General features: G+C 37.0%; 1 protein-coding gene across 3 annotated transcripts in view; it reads right to left on the reverse strand.

Annotated features, from left to right (window-relative positions):
• The window catches only part of RELCH (RAB11 binding and LisH domain, coiled-coil and HEAT repeat containing), a 79,729-nt gene that overhangs the window by 21,725 nt on the left and 44,157 nt on the right, over window positions 1-13,847 (reverse strand). For all 3 annotated transcript variants that reach the window (XM_067290959.1, XM_067290958.1, XM_067290960.1), the window contains exons 11-16: window positions 13,017-13,129; window positions 7,884-7,974; window positions 2,908-2,979; window positions 1,943-2,083; window positions 1,115-1,279; window positions 102-249 (exon numbers count right to left, since the gene is read on the reverse strand). In XM_067290959.1, the coding sequence (XP_067147060.1) occupies window positions 102-249; window positions 1,115-1,279; window positions 1,943-2,083; window positions 2,908-2,979; window positions 7,884-7,974; window positions 13,017-13,129 (730 nt within the window). The remainder of the gene's footprint in view (window positions 1-101; window positions 250-1,114; window positions 1,280-1,942; window positions 2,084-2,907; window positions 2,980-7,883; window positions 7,975-13,016; window positions 13,130-13,847) is intronic.

A 13,847-nucleotide genomic window follows, 5' to 3' on the forward strand; every position in this document is an offset into this window, starting at 1 on the left:
TTAATAGTAATGGTAATACCATATAGTGTTTTGAGATTTGCCACCGAAATATACTTGGTTTCTAGAACACCCACTTTTCAGATTTCAAACTAATCATTTACCTTCTATCTGTGGCACTTCACCCTGAAGTTTAGCTTTGCTTGTGAAAGGTGCATTCTGTAACACCAGTGCAAACAGTGAAGGAATCAGTGACTGCAGAGCAGACAGATACATGTGGAGTTTATGTTCATCCAAGCCATGCTCTCCTTCCTGAAACAAACAGGACATTTAGTTAAAGCTTTCAATTTTAATGGTCTGGTTGCTTATGCATGCGTTTATCACTTTCCAGGGAATGCATCTGTGATGAACTTTTACACAGAAACATTCATTATATCCTGATTTATCCTGACCACAAGCTTACTTTGTGTCATCACCCAACCCCCTTGTCTCCCTTAAGACAGTTACTCTCAAAAGAACAAAACAATGCAGCCTTCTGCATTTAGTGGTTCACGTCCATGAACTTACTGATATTCTGAAGGAAGACATTTCAGCACATTTTGGAAGTTTGATTTCTCGGTCTTAGGGACCAATGCACCTAAAAACTGAAGAAACCAGTCACCTGTACTCTGAAAATAAGCATCTTGGCTAAGTGCGTTACTATTATAATCTGCTGTCAACACTTTCCAGATATCTACCAAACTAAATTTGCAGATAAACTAACCCGGAACTGTAAATCACTTACTAAACCATTCAATTCTTCTATTTTTTTTTTTTAATTCAATAGATATTGCACTTAATTAAACACTCCATTACGTGACACTTAAAAACAATTTAAATATAGGTCAAACGTATTTGAAACAACACACATTTTTGTTTTCTGATCACAGCCAGAAGCAAGAGTTTTCCAAACTACATTTTGACTGTCAGGCTCTGAAACAAAATATTGTTAAAGAAGCATCTGTTTTTCCACATATACAAGTAGAAGTTATGGAGCTGTAACAAAAATCTCCAAAAAATTTCTCCCCCATAGAACATAAATAGCAATGATTTACATTTTCATATATTTTTTAAAAGTCTACACAGGTAATAAAGATACAGAGAAAATTCTCCAATGTAGGAACAGCTGAACACATACCCTGAGCAATTTTTCAATCTTATTAAGCAGCGTAGGTATTAGATGGAACTGTAAATTTCCCAGCTCTGTAGTCCAGGCAGCATAAGCAGGTAAAAATACCTGATGTGTTGCACTAACTACACGTTCTGAAGGGTCTCCTAAAGCTGAAAGCAGCAGTTCAAAACCCTGACAAAAGACAGTAAAGAATATAATTATTCTTCCTACAATTTACAAAAAAACCCTAAACCCCCAAAACTACACAAAACATGCCCAGATCTGAAGTAGACTATTATCAATTTTATAAATTTTGCACTAATAAAAATACAACAAGGTAGTACATGGGGGTCTTTTAACAGATATTCCCATCTCGCCTGTAAAGGTAAACAGTAGGTGGTCCAAGTCAAACACCTTTTTACCTCTCTGCCTTCAAAAACTGAAAGACAGGAAGAGAAAATCTTCAGTTTCAGGTATCTGAAACATTATTACATAGTATTAAGATGAACTACAATTAGGCTTTGTTGTAGTTGACTAATCTTTGTTAGCAAATGATGATATCAAATTGGTTAATAGCTTCTGGTGGGGAATAGTGAAGTGTTCTTGAATGCAAATTATGAATCATTAGAGAAGATTCTGTATGAGGCTTACATCTGAAGTAATAAAGATAATTATAAGTATTTGTTTTCTTTTTGGTCTTGGTGATATAATAAAAAGCAACATTCACATAAACAATCCAAATTTCTAAAAGTATCTGAAACAATTTAATGAAAATATCTGAAATTATACATTCCCCTATTCATGAAATAACTGTAGAAGACACTTCATACATATAGAATCCATCCCAAATGATACCTGTTGATATTTGTCTGGATCATCAATATATCCCATGATGATGCCAAGGCTTTTGATCACAGCTTCTCGTACCAGATCTGCCTTATCTTCCATTAGCATTTGCTGAAGCATGGAAAGTACTAATGAACTACGAATTTCTTTCTGTTTGTAAACAAGAAACACACTTGTTAAATGTGATGAAACAAGATATAATTGCTTATACCATTTTTCATAAATGTTTGCTCTTCTATTAGTGCTCTTGAGCAACAAACTCATCCCCCAGCTGTGGATCTCTTTATGAATATTATCCACCCAGTCTTCACTGCAGAAGAGGATGAATCAAAATAAAGTGTCAGTAGCCTCAATAGAGATCCTTTTGTTCTACTAAGGACAGAACTTGGATCCTTTAACTATTATGGAAGCATGTACTGAAAACAAGTAACAGCCAAAACCTACTGTAGGCCTAGACTTGCAAGAGCACTTAAAAGAGAATTTTTAATCATTCTGCTGCTAAATCAGAGAAATAGGTTTTTGATTTAGGTTGCTTTCATCTTTCTCAGAAGCTCCAAATTCCAGCTTGCCACTGACTACATTCTGCTGCTTCTTTTGCTAGGCAGCTCTCTTGATGTCAAGCATTCCATAGTGTCAGAAAAACTCAGTTACTGGGTGCCAGTTATTTTTTTCACTGGTGATTTCCTTAATCAGGCCTATCTTTACTTCATCTTTACTGAAACAAAGATGGTTTGGTCAGACCATACTGGTTATCAAGACATTTTATAGCTAGATTGAGCTGTCTTCCTTTATAACAAGCCATCTCTTCCTTAAGTTCATTTATTGAATCTCATATACGTGATATACAATGCAAGCGTCTACATGAGATGTACACCCTCCAGAATATTTAAGAAGATAAAGAATGGTTATGTCACACAACAGATTGCCACCTTGCTTTCACTGGGAAAGTGTTAAGAGTCAGCATTAACACTTACAGGAAGGTAAGGTGCTAGAGCTCCACAGGATTCTGCTACCAGTAGCCGTCTCTCTGGGTATTTGTGGTTGATCTGGTGAAGAGAAATAGAACGGTTATTTGCTTTGCAGTAACCAGTATTCAAAATGTGACTAGAATGAACTGCAATGCAGGGATAAGCATGCACCTGTTTAAATAAACACTGGTTGTGCCTGCAGAAGTGCATATGGGTACTAAGCAGCCTCTAATTCCTGAACTGGGTCATGAAGAAAAGGCAGCTATACTCTTCTTCAGTTGTCCTGTAGACTGGAGCTTATAGTAAGAGAAGAATCTGAGAAGAGTGTGTGCAAAAAAAAAGGGTGCAAAACAGCTTATGCTTATGCATAAGCTTATATGGGATTGACATAAAACATACGCTTCCAAGAATCTGAGTAACTTATGAGCTGCCATTTCCCAAAATATTTTGTCTTGTGTGGCCCTTCAGGAGTACAATTCCTCTAAGAACTACACAAGTGCCCTCTAGTGATCCGAGCCCACCAGTGTAGCACAGCTGCCCAGGTCTTGCTGAGCAATCAGGGTCCAAAGACAACACGTACTAGGCCAACAATATTTGCTTGCTATTGCACCCAAGGCCAGCAGAAACACCTCACATCTGAGATGCAACTGGGAAAAGCTCCTGTTCCTGAGAGTCTCTTGATCCTGCCCTGCCTATCTTTCCTTTCTACTCAAAGGTCATTCAAAAATTCTGCCTTATGACTTTGATACTGACACTTTAAAACAAGTTTGCATCCTAGTGTAGTCAGCTTTAATGGTCAGTCAGAAAAAAGCACTAACGGTTGCACAATGAAACGTTTGATACATTTCAATACACTTTGTGAATAAAAAGACAGGGAAAAGTGAATAGGTCAATCCTGTCACATAAGATATGCATGTAGTATGACTATTTCTCTCTCTTGCCATGCAGTGTGTAGCTTTGATAAGACAACTGTCTTACCATAGAAAAGGCCAAGGTACTTGTTACCTTCTTCACCTTGGTCTTTACTGGTAAGATTTGCTTTCAGAAATCCCAGGTCCTTGAGATCTATGGGAAAGTCTGGAGCAAGGAAAACCTACCCTCAGTAGAGGACGATCAGGTTAGGGAGCATCTAAACAACCTGGACATACACAAGTCCTTTTCTCCTGATGAGACGTATCCATGAGCGCTAAGGGAGCTGGCCAATGTCACTGTAAGGCCACTCTTGATAACTTTGAAAGGTCATGTCAACAAGGGAAGGTTCCCAAGGACTGGAAGAATGCAAATGTCACTTCTTCAAGAAGGGCAAGGAGGAGGATTCAGGGAACTACAGGATGGTCAGCCTCACCTCTACCCCAGGAAGGTGATGGAGTAAATAATCTTGGAAACCATTTCCAAACATATGAAGAAAAACAAGGTGACTGGGAATAGTCAGCATAGATTTACAATGGGTAAATGATGCTTGACCAACCTGATAGCCTTCTATGATAACACAACTGTCTGGCAGACAAGGGGAGGGCAGTACTTTAGTAAGATTTTCAACAGTGTTTCCTGTAATATCCTCATAGACAAACTGATGAAGTAGAGGCTAGCTAAGTGGACAGTGAGGTGGACTGAAATCTGGTTGAACTGCTGGGCTCAGAGAGTTGTAATTAACAGCACAAAGTCCAGATGGAGGCAAGTCTATGATGGTGTACCTCAGTGGTTGATATTGGGGCCAATACTGTTTAACTTCTTCATTAATGACTTAGATGATTAGACTGAGCACATACTCAGCAAGTTTGCAGACAATCCAAAATTGGGATTGATACACCAGACAGTTGTGCTGTCAGAGGAACCTCAATGGGCTGGAGAAATGGGCAGAGAGGAACCTCATGAAGTTCAACTAAGGAAAATGCAGAATCCTGCACCTGGGGATGAATAACCCCATGCACCAGTACAGGCTGGGGGCCGACCTGCTGGAATGCAGCTTTGCAGAAAAGCAAATGTGGGTCCTGGTGGACAAAAAGTTGAATGTGACCCAGCAATGTGTCCTGGCAGCAAAGAAGGCCAACAGCATCCTGTAGGCAGAGCATTGCCAACAGGTGGAGGGAGGTGATCCTTCTCTTCTACTCAACACTGGTGAGACCTCATCTGGAGAGCTGCATCTAGTTCTGGGCTCCCCAGTACAGGAGAAACAGACTTACTGGAGTGAGTCCAGCAGAAGGCCATGAAGAGGATTCAGAGACTGGAGAATCTGACATATAAGGGGAGGCTGGGATTGTTTAGCCTGGAGAAGAGAAGGATCAGTGGGAATCTTATCAACTTGTATAAATATATGTTGGGAGGAGAGTAAAGAAGATGGAGTCAGGCTCTTCTTAGTGGTATCCAGCAAAAGGACAAGAGGCACAGACCTAAATACAGGAAATTCCATTTAAAAACAACAAAAAGCCTTTTTACTGTGAGTGCAGTTAAACACTGGAACAGGTTGACCAGAGAGGTTGTGGAGTCTCCATCCTTGGAGATATTCAAAACCTGACTGGACAGGGCCATGAGCAACCTGCTCTAGTTGACCCTGCTTTGAGTAGGGGGATTGGACTAGATGATCTCCATAGTTCCCTTTCAACCTCATCCATTGTGTGATTCCTGTCAATTTTATTGGCTTAAGAGAAACTATGAAGCCATACTAAGAATCAACTTTGGGCAAGCTGTTACTACCACCCCAGCATGCTGCACAGGGGGATTTGACCATTAACGCACTATTAATATTTGCAACTTTATCACTCTTCTGGTCTGAAATTCCCAGGAAGTCTCTCAAGGATGAAGTTCTGCAAGGATCATTTGAAAGACACTCATATGAACAAATCATGAGCCTCAGGACTAAACTGAAGTCTCAAGCACGGGAGAACCTTCTCTGAGTATGTGTCGAATGTTTTGCATTCATCCTTCAACAGGGCATATTTAATATTTTGGAAGCAGGGAGATTTCACAGAAGAAAAACATTATGGGCATGCAACAGACTGCTGTAATTCCTGTAGTATCTTTGGCTTACTTGGCACCTTTCTTGCCATCATCAGATAGAAAATGCTAATAAATGCAAATTCCCTACTGGCCTTAGACATACGCTCAACCTTCTGAAGCTCTGCCTACCTGGGGGGGGGGGGGGGGGGGGGACTAGTTTCACCTTGTTGAGATGGACCAGCAAGACAATAAAAATGTCATCCCTGATATTGCAAAGACATATTGACAAACAAAAGAAAAAAGAATCCAATTTCCATAAGGCTCGTGCTGAGGGAAGTTTATTAGCCCACGAGAAACTTAACATAAATGTAAAATGTTTATTGCCATTTCTTTGCCTCTGTCCTTAATAACTAGAATTACATTCTGTGGAAGTTAGTTGGTCACTACCTCTGAGCAAGCTTTCAGCATCTACAGAGGCTGAACTAAACTCAGATGAGCAGGCCATGAAATCATACATGCAGAGCTGTGAAAAGCAGATAGAAAGATCATGAAGACTAGCCTGATGGCTCTGAGGTCCAGAACATCTGGGTGAAAATGCTGGATCTTCTGAGGGCCTAGCCAATTTGCATGCATAAACAGATTTTAGCTAAGAGCCCAACTGCACCGATGCTTTCACAAGCAAGGCATCTACTGAGAGAAGGCAGAAAATTATACTCTGTGTATACTTTTGAGTTCCTCCTATCTCAGTTTTGCAACAGTGATAATCAGCTGGTATTTTGCTGGAGAAAAGACTGACCTTATTTCAATACTGCAAACAAAATCTGGCAAAATGCATTAAATATATGAAACGATGGCATATGGCTTGGCAGCCTGATATACTGCACTAGTAAAGTTGGACTGATTTCTCTGGTGTATCAGTAACTATATCAGCAAGAACCTGTTGTGACAATGATGTGCTCTTACTGAGCTGGGACTGGTTCCTTTAAACACTGCCTAAAACACATTGGGAGAACTGAGAAAACAAAGATGGCTTATTTTACATTCTAGTACTACTTCCAAGGGTCTTCCATTTGATTAACAGATACATCAGTCACACAAATGAGCACAAATGCTGCTTCTAGTACGTACTTCTACTGTCAGAAAGCATTAATACTCTTAATGCTTGGACTTTGTTGTGAAACACAGATGCATCCTGTAGAGATGGCTGACTTATGCAAGTGGAGAACCAGTAGACAATTATCAGACCAGAAAGATGGCATCACAGCAAGCATTACTGCTCTGTTATGGCTTATTTACTCACTGTCTTTGGGCAATGATGAATTCTCTTTTCTTCTTTATGATAGGAAAATATCATGCATTTTCACCTGAACTCATGTTGTCCTGTTTCTATGCCTCAGATGAAACAGGAAGAACATTTCAGTTTGGTTGTTCAGTTATTTTTATTAATTCACAGTATTTGTGGAAAGGGGCACTGTGATTCTAGAAGTCACATGTATGCTTCAGGCTGAACTTACAGGTGTGGAAGCTGTGCCCATCTCCAGAAGCTTTTTATTTCCTTTTTCTGACCACTTTGATCTTTAATTTTCTGTTAAAGAACTTAAACTAGCTAAAGTGTGGACATTGCTCTGAGTACTTATTACTTACAATATAAAATCAGTGAATGACATCTTAGAGTGAAAATGGATTTCCAGTCTGGTATTTACTGTATGAAATTTATAAATGCACCTACCTGACATGGGGAGTATTAGACAACACCACTGATTAATGTGTGTACATTCTGCATTTCAATATAACATGTGCAGGTATATGCAGGTAACTAGAATCTCCAGATTGTCTTTGGCAAATTTTCTGGTTTTGAGTTCATTTCAACCTTATAAAAATGTACATAAACTGAGGCTAAAGAATATCCAAACATCTTTCTGAAAAAATTTTTGAACAGCCATTCCTGAAAAAAACAAAACAACCCTCCCTTGAAAAACAAATAACTCCAAAACTTATGAAGCTGCAACTGATTTAACAGTGTAAAACACAAAATGTTCAGTTACCTGTTCCCAACACTGTGGTAAAAGCTCAGCTTCTACACGTGTTGGTCCAACATGTCGGGCAAATGCCACACACCCAGTCAGTATCATCTGTCTGAAAACATAAATTTAATGCTTTAAGCTGTTTATAAAGTTGAGAAAAATTCTATAATTTATGATGCACTTATTATTATGTAAGGTAGAAAAAGGAGAAGTTGTCAGATCAAGGAATTGTTTATGGGACTGCTTCCCAAGCTTGTTAGACTAATGGATAATTTTTGACACTCAAAATTTCACACCATACACCCTGAATTAAAGGCAATATCTTAAACTGAAAGTCACTAATTGTCTTCTCCTTAATATGCCTTTTCCAGAAACTAGCAGATCTAAAGATCTAAAAATCTATGACCCAGAGTCTGGAAACCTCTGATTTGGGAATCTCTGATTTCCCAATCTGTGAGATTGGAAATCTCCAACTAAATATCTGATTTAATTCTTATTACTGAATACTATATTTCACTATGGACTGACATGATCTAAGTTCTATCACAGTATCAATATTTTAGTCAAGTACACAGACTATTTTTATTTAGAAACACTTGTGAGTTTTAATGACCTTTGTTCAAAACAAGTAACTTAATTCTTCTTATGAAATGGTTTTATAACATATCTAAAATACAAGTTACTGTCATCTTTCCAAAAATACTGGGTACTACTCTTGTCAAAAATCTTCCAAAGGCCATTTTAAAAAGGTAGCAGTTAATCAATCAATAGTACAAATGATCACCCAAATCATTTGTAGTTATATTCTTGCATTTTTTAAAGTGATTTCCTCTTTCCCTAAAGTTTGCAAGAAAATAGACTGTTGTTCCACTTTCAACAAAAGTTTGGAGTTTTTTTGTTAATATTTTCTATTGACTCCTGAATATTTATTAGTGACTATAAAGATCCAAAAAACTTAAAATGTAGATCTACCTTATGACCTACCAGTGCAAGCATCTGGGTGAGTAACTTCTGTCCTCAAATAATTTTAGAAATCCCTCATTATTTGCCCCATTATCTCACTTGCTTTTTAACCCTTTGAGGAATCACCTTCCTCATAGAGGGCTATATACAAAATGAAGTTCTATGTACAAAGTATGCAATGTTTTAAACTTAAAAGTGGAGGTATAGGGAGAGATTCAAGGAAGACAGATCTGTGATAATATACACAGTAAAGAAGTTTACCTTTTTTTGCTTATATGTTTTTAAGTTCATTGAGGCTCAGTGGGATCCAGCTATAGGCATCTAAAATTGTAGTTAGTTGTAATTTGTGATATTCTAACTTTCATTAAATAAGTATTTGTCTTGCTAAGATTTCTGACTTTTACCTTTGTCTCCTGTTGATAGGACTGAAATGATACTAACGTTGCATGCAATTTACCAGTTCTACCCAATTTTCATACCTACACGAGCACTCAAATAAATGATTTCAAATTATAACGCACTGACGTGACACACTCATTTTATCATCTCAGTAGTAAGACTGCAACATCACTGTGAATTTGCTCATTATTATTTTGAGGAAAGCCAGAATGAATTTTTTAAATCTTTTTAGTGTCATGCACACACTCCTAAATACTTACTGCAGCTAACAGTATGCCCTTAAGGTTGAAAGGCAGAGATTCTGCTGGATATTTCTTAGCTTAGCTTAGATAGTATTACTATACAACACACTCCAACAAGAGACATCACATCCAGAATCTTTTCAAGGAGAAATAGTCTACCAAAAAGATTTTTCTCCCAGCATTCTTTAGGCCAACTGTTGGAGCAAGCTCTTTTTCTTTAGCCTCCACCAGATACAGAGAACCAGACCTTTGATCAAGGTAAGAGGGTTGGGGGAAAACAGAAAGGTAATGATTAGATAAGACTCAAGAAATCAAAACGGGATATGTGATAGCAATATGGAGACAAAAGCCCATGGTTATTCTGAGTTCTACAATAAATAAAGTAGTTATTAAAGTTCCTGTCTTTGGTTCTTGACCTACACACTGCACCTAATCACAGAACTGGGTGACAGAATATACGCTTATGAAATATCCACAGAAAATAGCAAAATACAGTAATTACTTGAAATATACTCCACTAGAAATAGGCAAAAACAAGTGAGTTTTTTTTCTAAACTAATTTTAAAAAGTCCATGAAATCTAATTTTATGAAAATTAAGCCATATGTTCTTTTGCCTTGCCTATAAAGTTGGAAAGTTTGACATATTGCAAAAAATGTTCAAAAAGAATATTTTAAGTATTTATACTGTTGGCACGTAGTAACTGTCTTAAAAGTATATGAAAACAGACAATAATTCAGAAGATGAAAGATGGAAAGGTCTCAAGGACAGGTCATCCAAACAAAAACCACCCATTAAACCCTAAGCTGTTGCAAAAGTTGCAGTCTAGACCAGGTATGGGGGAGGGGGGGGGAAGCCTTTGTAGAAGGGCTTGTTGTTGTAACAACATCTTTTGTTAACAAGATGCTGGGAATGCTTGTCCTCAAATAGCTCTTTTCAGGGTATGCACTTATGACCCCCTAAGCAGAAACATAAGGCTACTCAATACTATTCAGCAGAGTACTATTTTGCTTCACCTTTACAGAAACTAAAGTGAAATCAGGAATCAGATTAAAGAAACAGGCAGAAGTTAAAACAGAGCAGAACTGGCATAATTTAACACTTAAGTCTTTCTAGAGGTTTTATAAAGTGTCTGCATGGACTGGCAAGAAATTCAGTCTTACGTAATGCAGTTCAAGGTACTCTTGCCAATCCTTCAGGTTGTATTAAAAACTTGCTTACCAGAGTTTTCCTTAATATGTTAAAAAGTTATGTGCATTCTGTGCAAGGTGGTATTGTATAACCTATGAAAAGTCACATTAGATACACTAAGCTTAACATATCTCCCGCAAGAGTGGTGCTTCTGGATACATTATGTGGAAATATTCTCAAGAGTTTCCATTTCAAACTACGTTTTAACCAGGTCCTAAAGCACCCCATCATTAACCTGTTATCTTCATGGCTCCCTGGCATCCAGAACAATGTAATTGTCCAGAAAGAAGTTTAGCGTAAAGCTAATGTGTATTTGTTCCTTTGCAGAAGAGAACTGTATATATATTTGGAAAAATCAAAGAGTATATTAATAAGCAAAGTCTTGAAGATAAAAGTGGGCTTGTTATATATAACAAATGCACAAGACTATGGTGATATGGTACCTGTGCACGCACCAAAATGCCTTTCACAGAGACAACAAGTACAATATAGGCTTTCCAAATGACTGTTAACATACTTTATATGGTCAAATACTTGTGAGCGAGTAAAAGATGTATTTTAACGGGTTCATTATTATAAATGCAATGTCACATTTCACAGCCTCATGCATTTCAAAAACTAATAAAAGTCAGCTTCCATGATCTGCCACTTTAATGTGTAATGTAGGCCTCCATGGTATGGTAGAAGCTGACTGAATAACATATAAGAAAATTAATACCACTCTTCTAGTGATTTAACCTGAAAGTCTTTGCTTACTTCATACTGCGTGAAACCGCTAAAATATTATTTGAACATATTTAGACACAAAACGAGCATGCATAATATATACTTCGGTACAAATATATGATATAAGCATAAGATACTGACTGGAATAAATTCTGAATATTTTCTAATTTGTATTCAGAATCTCTCTTGTTCTCAACAGAAATTTGGGAGCGATATTCTGCCATACCCTCCAGGAGAAAAATGTGTATTCATAACATATATACATATAAAAGTCTTTAAAATACTTAAAGGCACTATAGCACCTGACTGAAGAATATCCAATACCTATACTTCTGTCAAGTAAGAGATAAGTCACCCATTTTAGATATACATCTCCACCTCACAACAAAGAATGAACATCTTTAAGGAAAAAGAAGCCTGGATTCACTTCTTTCTTAGCTGTTGGAAAAGACAAACCTAACTGCAGCTAACTAGGTATATAGAAAATCAATTTGACAGACCACCAATCCTATGAAAAATCAATTACAAGGGACTACAAAGGACATGCAACTTCCTGCCTGCCTCAGCCACAAAATAATTTTATCTTCACAAACTGCATGGAGCATTCAAAATATTTTAGATAACAGCAGATTTTTAGAAGCAGATTTCTGAAGAACCTGAGGTAGAACAAGGACTGGACCTTGATGTAATTTCAATCTGCATGGTGTTACTGTGCCACAAGTGGCTTTTATTTATTGTCTACAAGCCATCTCTTTCAGTTGCACCTCATCTCTAAATTTTACCATGGGAACAATTTAGAAAGACACCAGAAAACTTCAGTTGAAGAGAATCTTCAAAAAATGCTTTCTACATATTTCATTAAAGCCTAATTCAGTTGAAGACAGCATAGGACAATGACAGATACAGATGCTTTACAAAACATTTCTAATGAAAACAATGGAAGAAGTACAGACCACTGAGTCTGAAAAATATTTTCACTGTTAGAGAGGAAAACACACCAGCTAGGGTACTGTCTTTCAACCTTAAGGTTACTCTTACCAAGATTGGTATGAACAAAGTCATACTCTCTGACTAGTAAGGAAGAACCAAATTTAAAAAACAAAGTAAGATTATACTTTATTTCTAAGTCTTAACTAAACAAACATAAAGGTCTGAACACTTGTCAAAACCAAATCTCTCCTTCAGTCTTCTGAATTTTTATTGCAACCACCCATGCTATTTTCCCATACTAAGCATAATGGTCAACTTATATGGATCATTAAGATACATTAAGGCAGTAGTTAAAAAAAGTTATTTTGATTTCTGTATCTACAATTATTAAGAATTATGATCTTAAAGCTTATTTTCACAAAACATTTCAGTTCATGTTTATGAAAAAAGGAACTGAAATGTTACACTGCAGCTTATCAAGCACATCCCTGCATTTCAATAACCAGAAATTGCATATGAAAGTGTTGTTCATGGAAATGGAAAGTCCCAAAGTTTATGTAAATTTGTTAACAATATAACAGTAAAATGTCAGCTTAGTGAAACTTGATTAAAATCATCCAGTAATACTCAGTTTCCATTAGTTCTGCTTCTTTGACAAAGAAAAAAGTTCCTTCTTGTCCCGTAACACAAAAACGCAAACACACCTTTGCTCATCATCTGGTCGTTTGATCAAATTGAACAGTATGTGTAGAAGCTGATCTCTCTCTTTGGGTTCAGGATGGAGGCAGGCTGTACACAGTATGAGTGGGATCAATTCCTAAAAAATTGTGGGTGGGGGAAAACCAAACAAAGTAAAAATGCTTTGGGCATATATTCATTAATGGCAAAAGAAACTAAGAAGATAAATCTAGCCACACAACATCAAAACAGTCAGAGAAGACATTTTAAAGTCTTGATCTCTTATAAAGTGATACGAAAAAGAAGGTCTAAAAATTAGAATGATTTTTATCCTAGGAAGGATTAGGGGAGAACCAACACATAACATGAAAAGCTCTACAAAGTTTACAATTAACATATGCAGGTCACTTGTAACTGGAATTAGAGGACAATTGTAGCTTAAATTTCCTTCATTATCTACTGAACTGAAGAAAGTTCCATAGAAGTCTTACAGTTTAAACATAGCTACTATGGAAAAACTATCTGTGATGCCATGGAATAAAAGAAAATTTCCAATTAAGCGCACACACAATTTTGTGTACAAGTTTGAATAAGCATCAAGAAACATATACATTGGTAAAGGTGACTGCAGACAAACACCATCTGTTTTATGATGACTGAGAACTGTATGGTTTTTAAAGGGATTTTTCCAATAAAGAGCTAATATCTGAAGCTGAATTTTCCTTTTTGAAAAATTTTAGAGCAATTCAATTCCCATAAAGAACAAATGATCAAGAAAATACTGTGTAAAACATTAACTGAAGGAAAATACAGACTGTTGACAGCAGCAAAAACCTTTCTAAATACACCTTCAAAAT

Source organism: Apteryx mantelli, chromosome 2 (genome assembly GCF_036417845.1).
Source record: "Apteryx mantelli isolate bAptMan1 chromosome 2, bAptMan1.hap1, whole genome shotgun sequence".
Taxonomy (NCBI): domain Eukaryota; kingdom Metazoa; phylum Chordata; class Aves; order Apterygiformes; family Apterygidae; genus Apteryx; species Apteryx mantelli.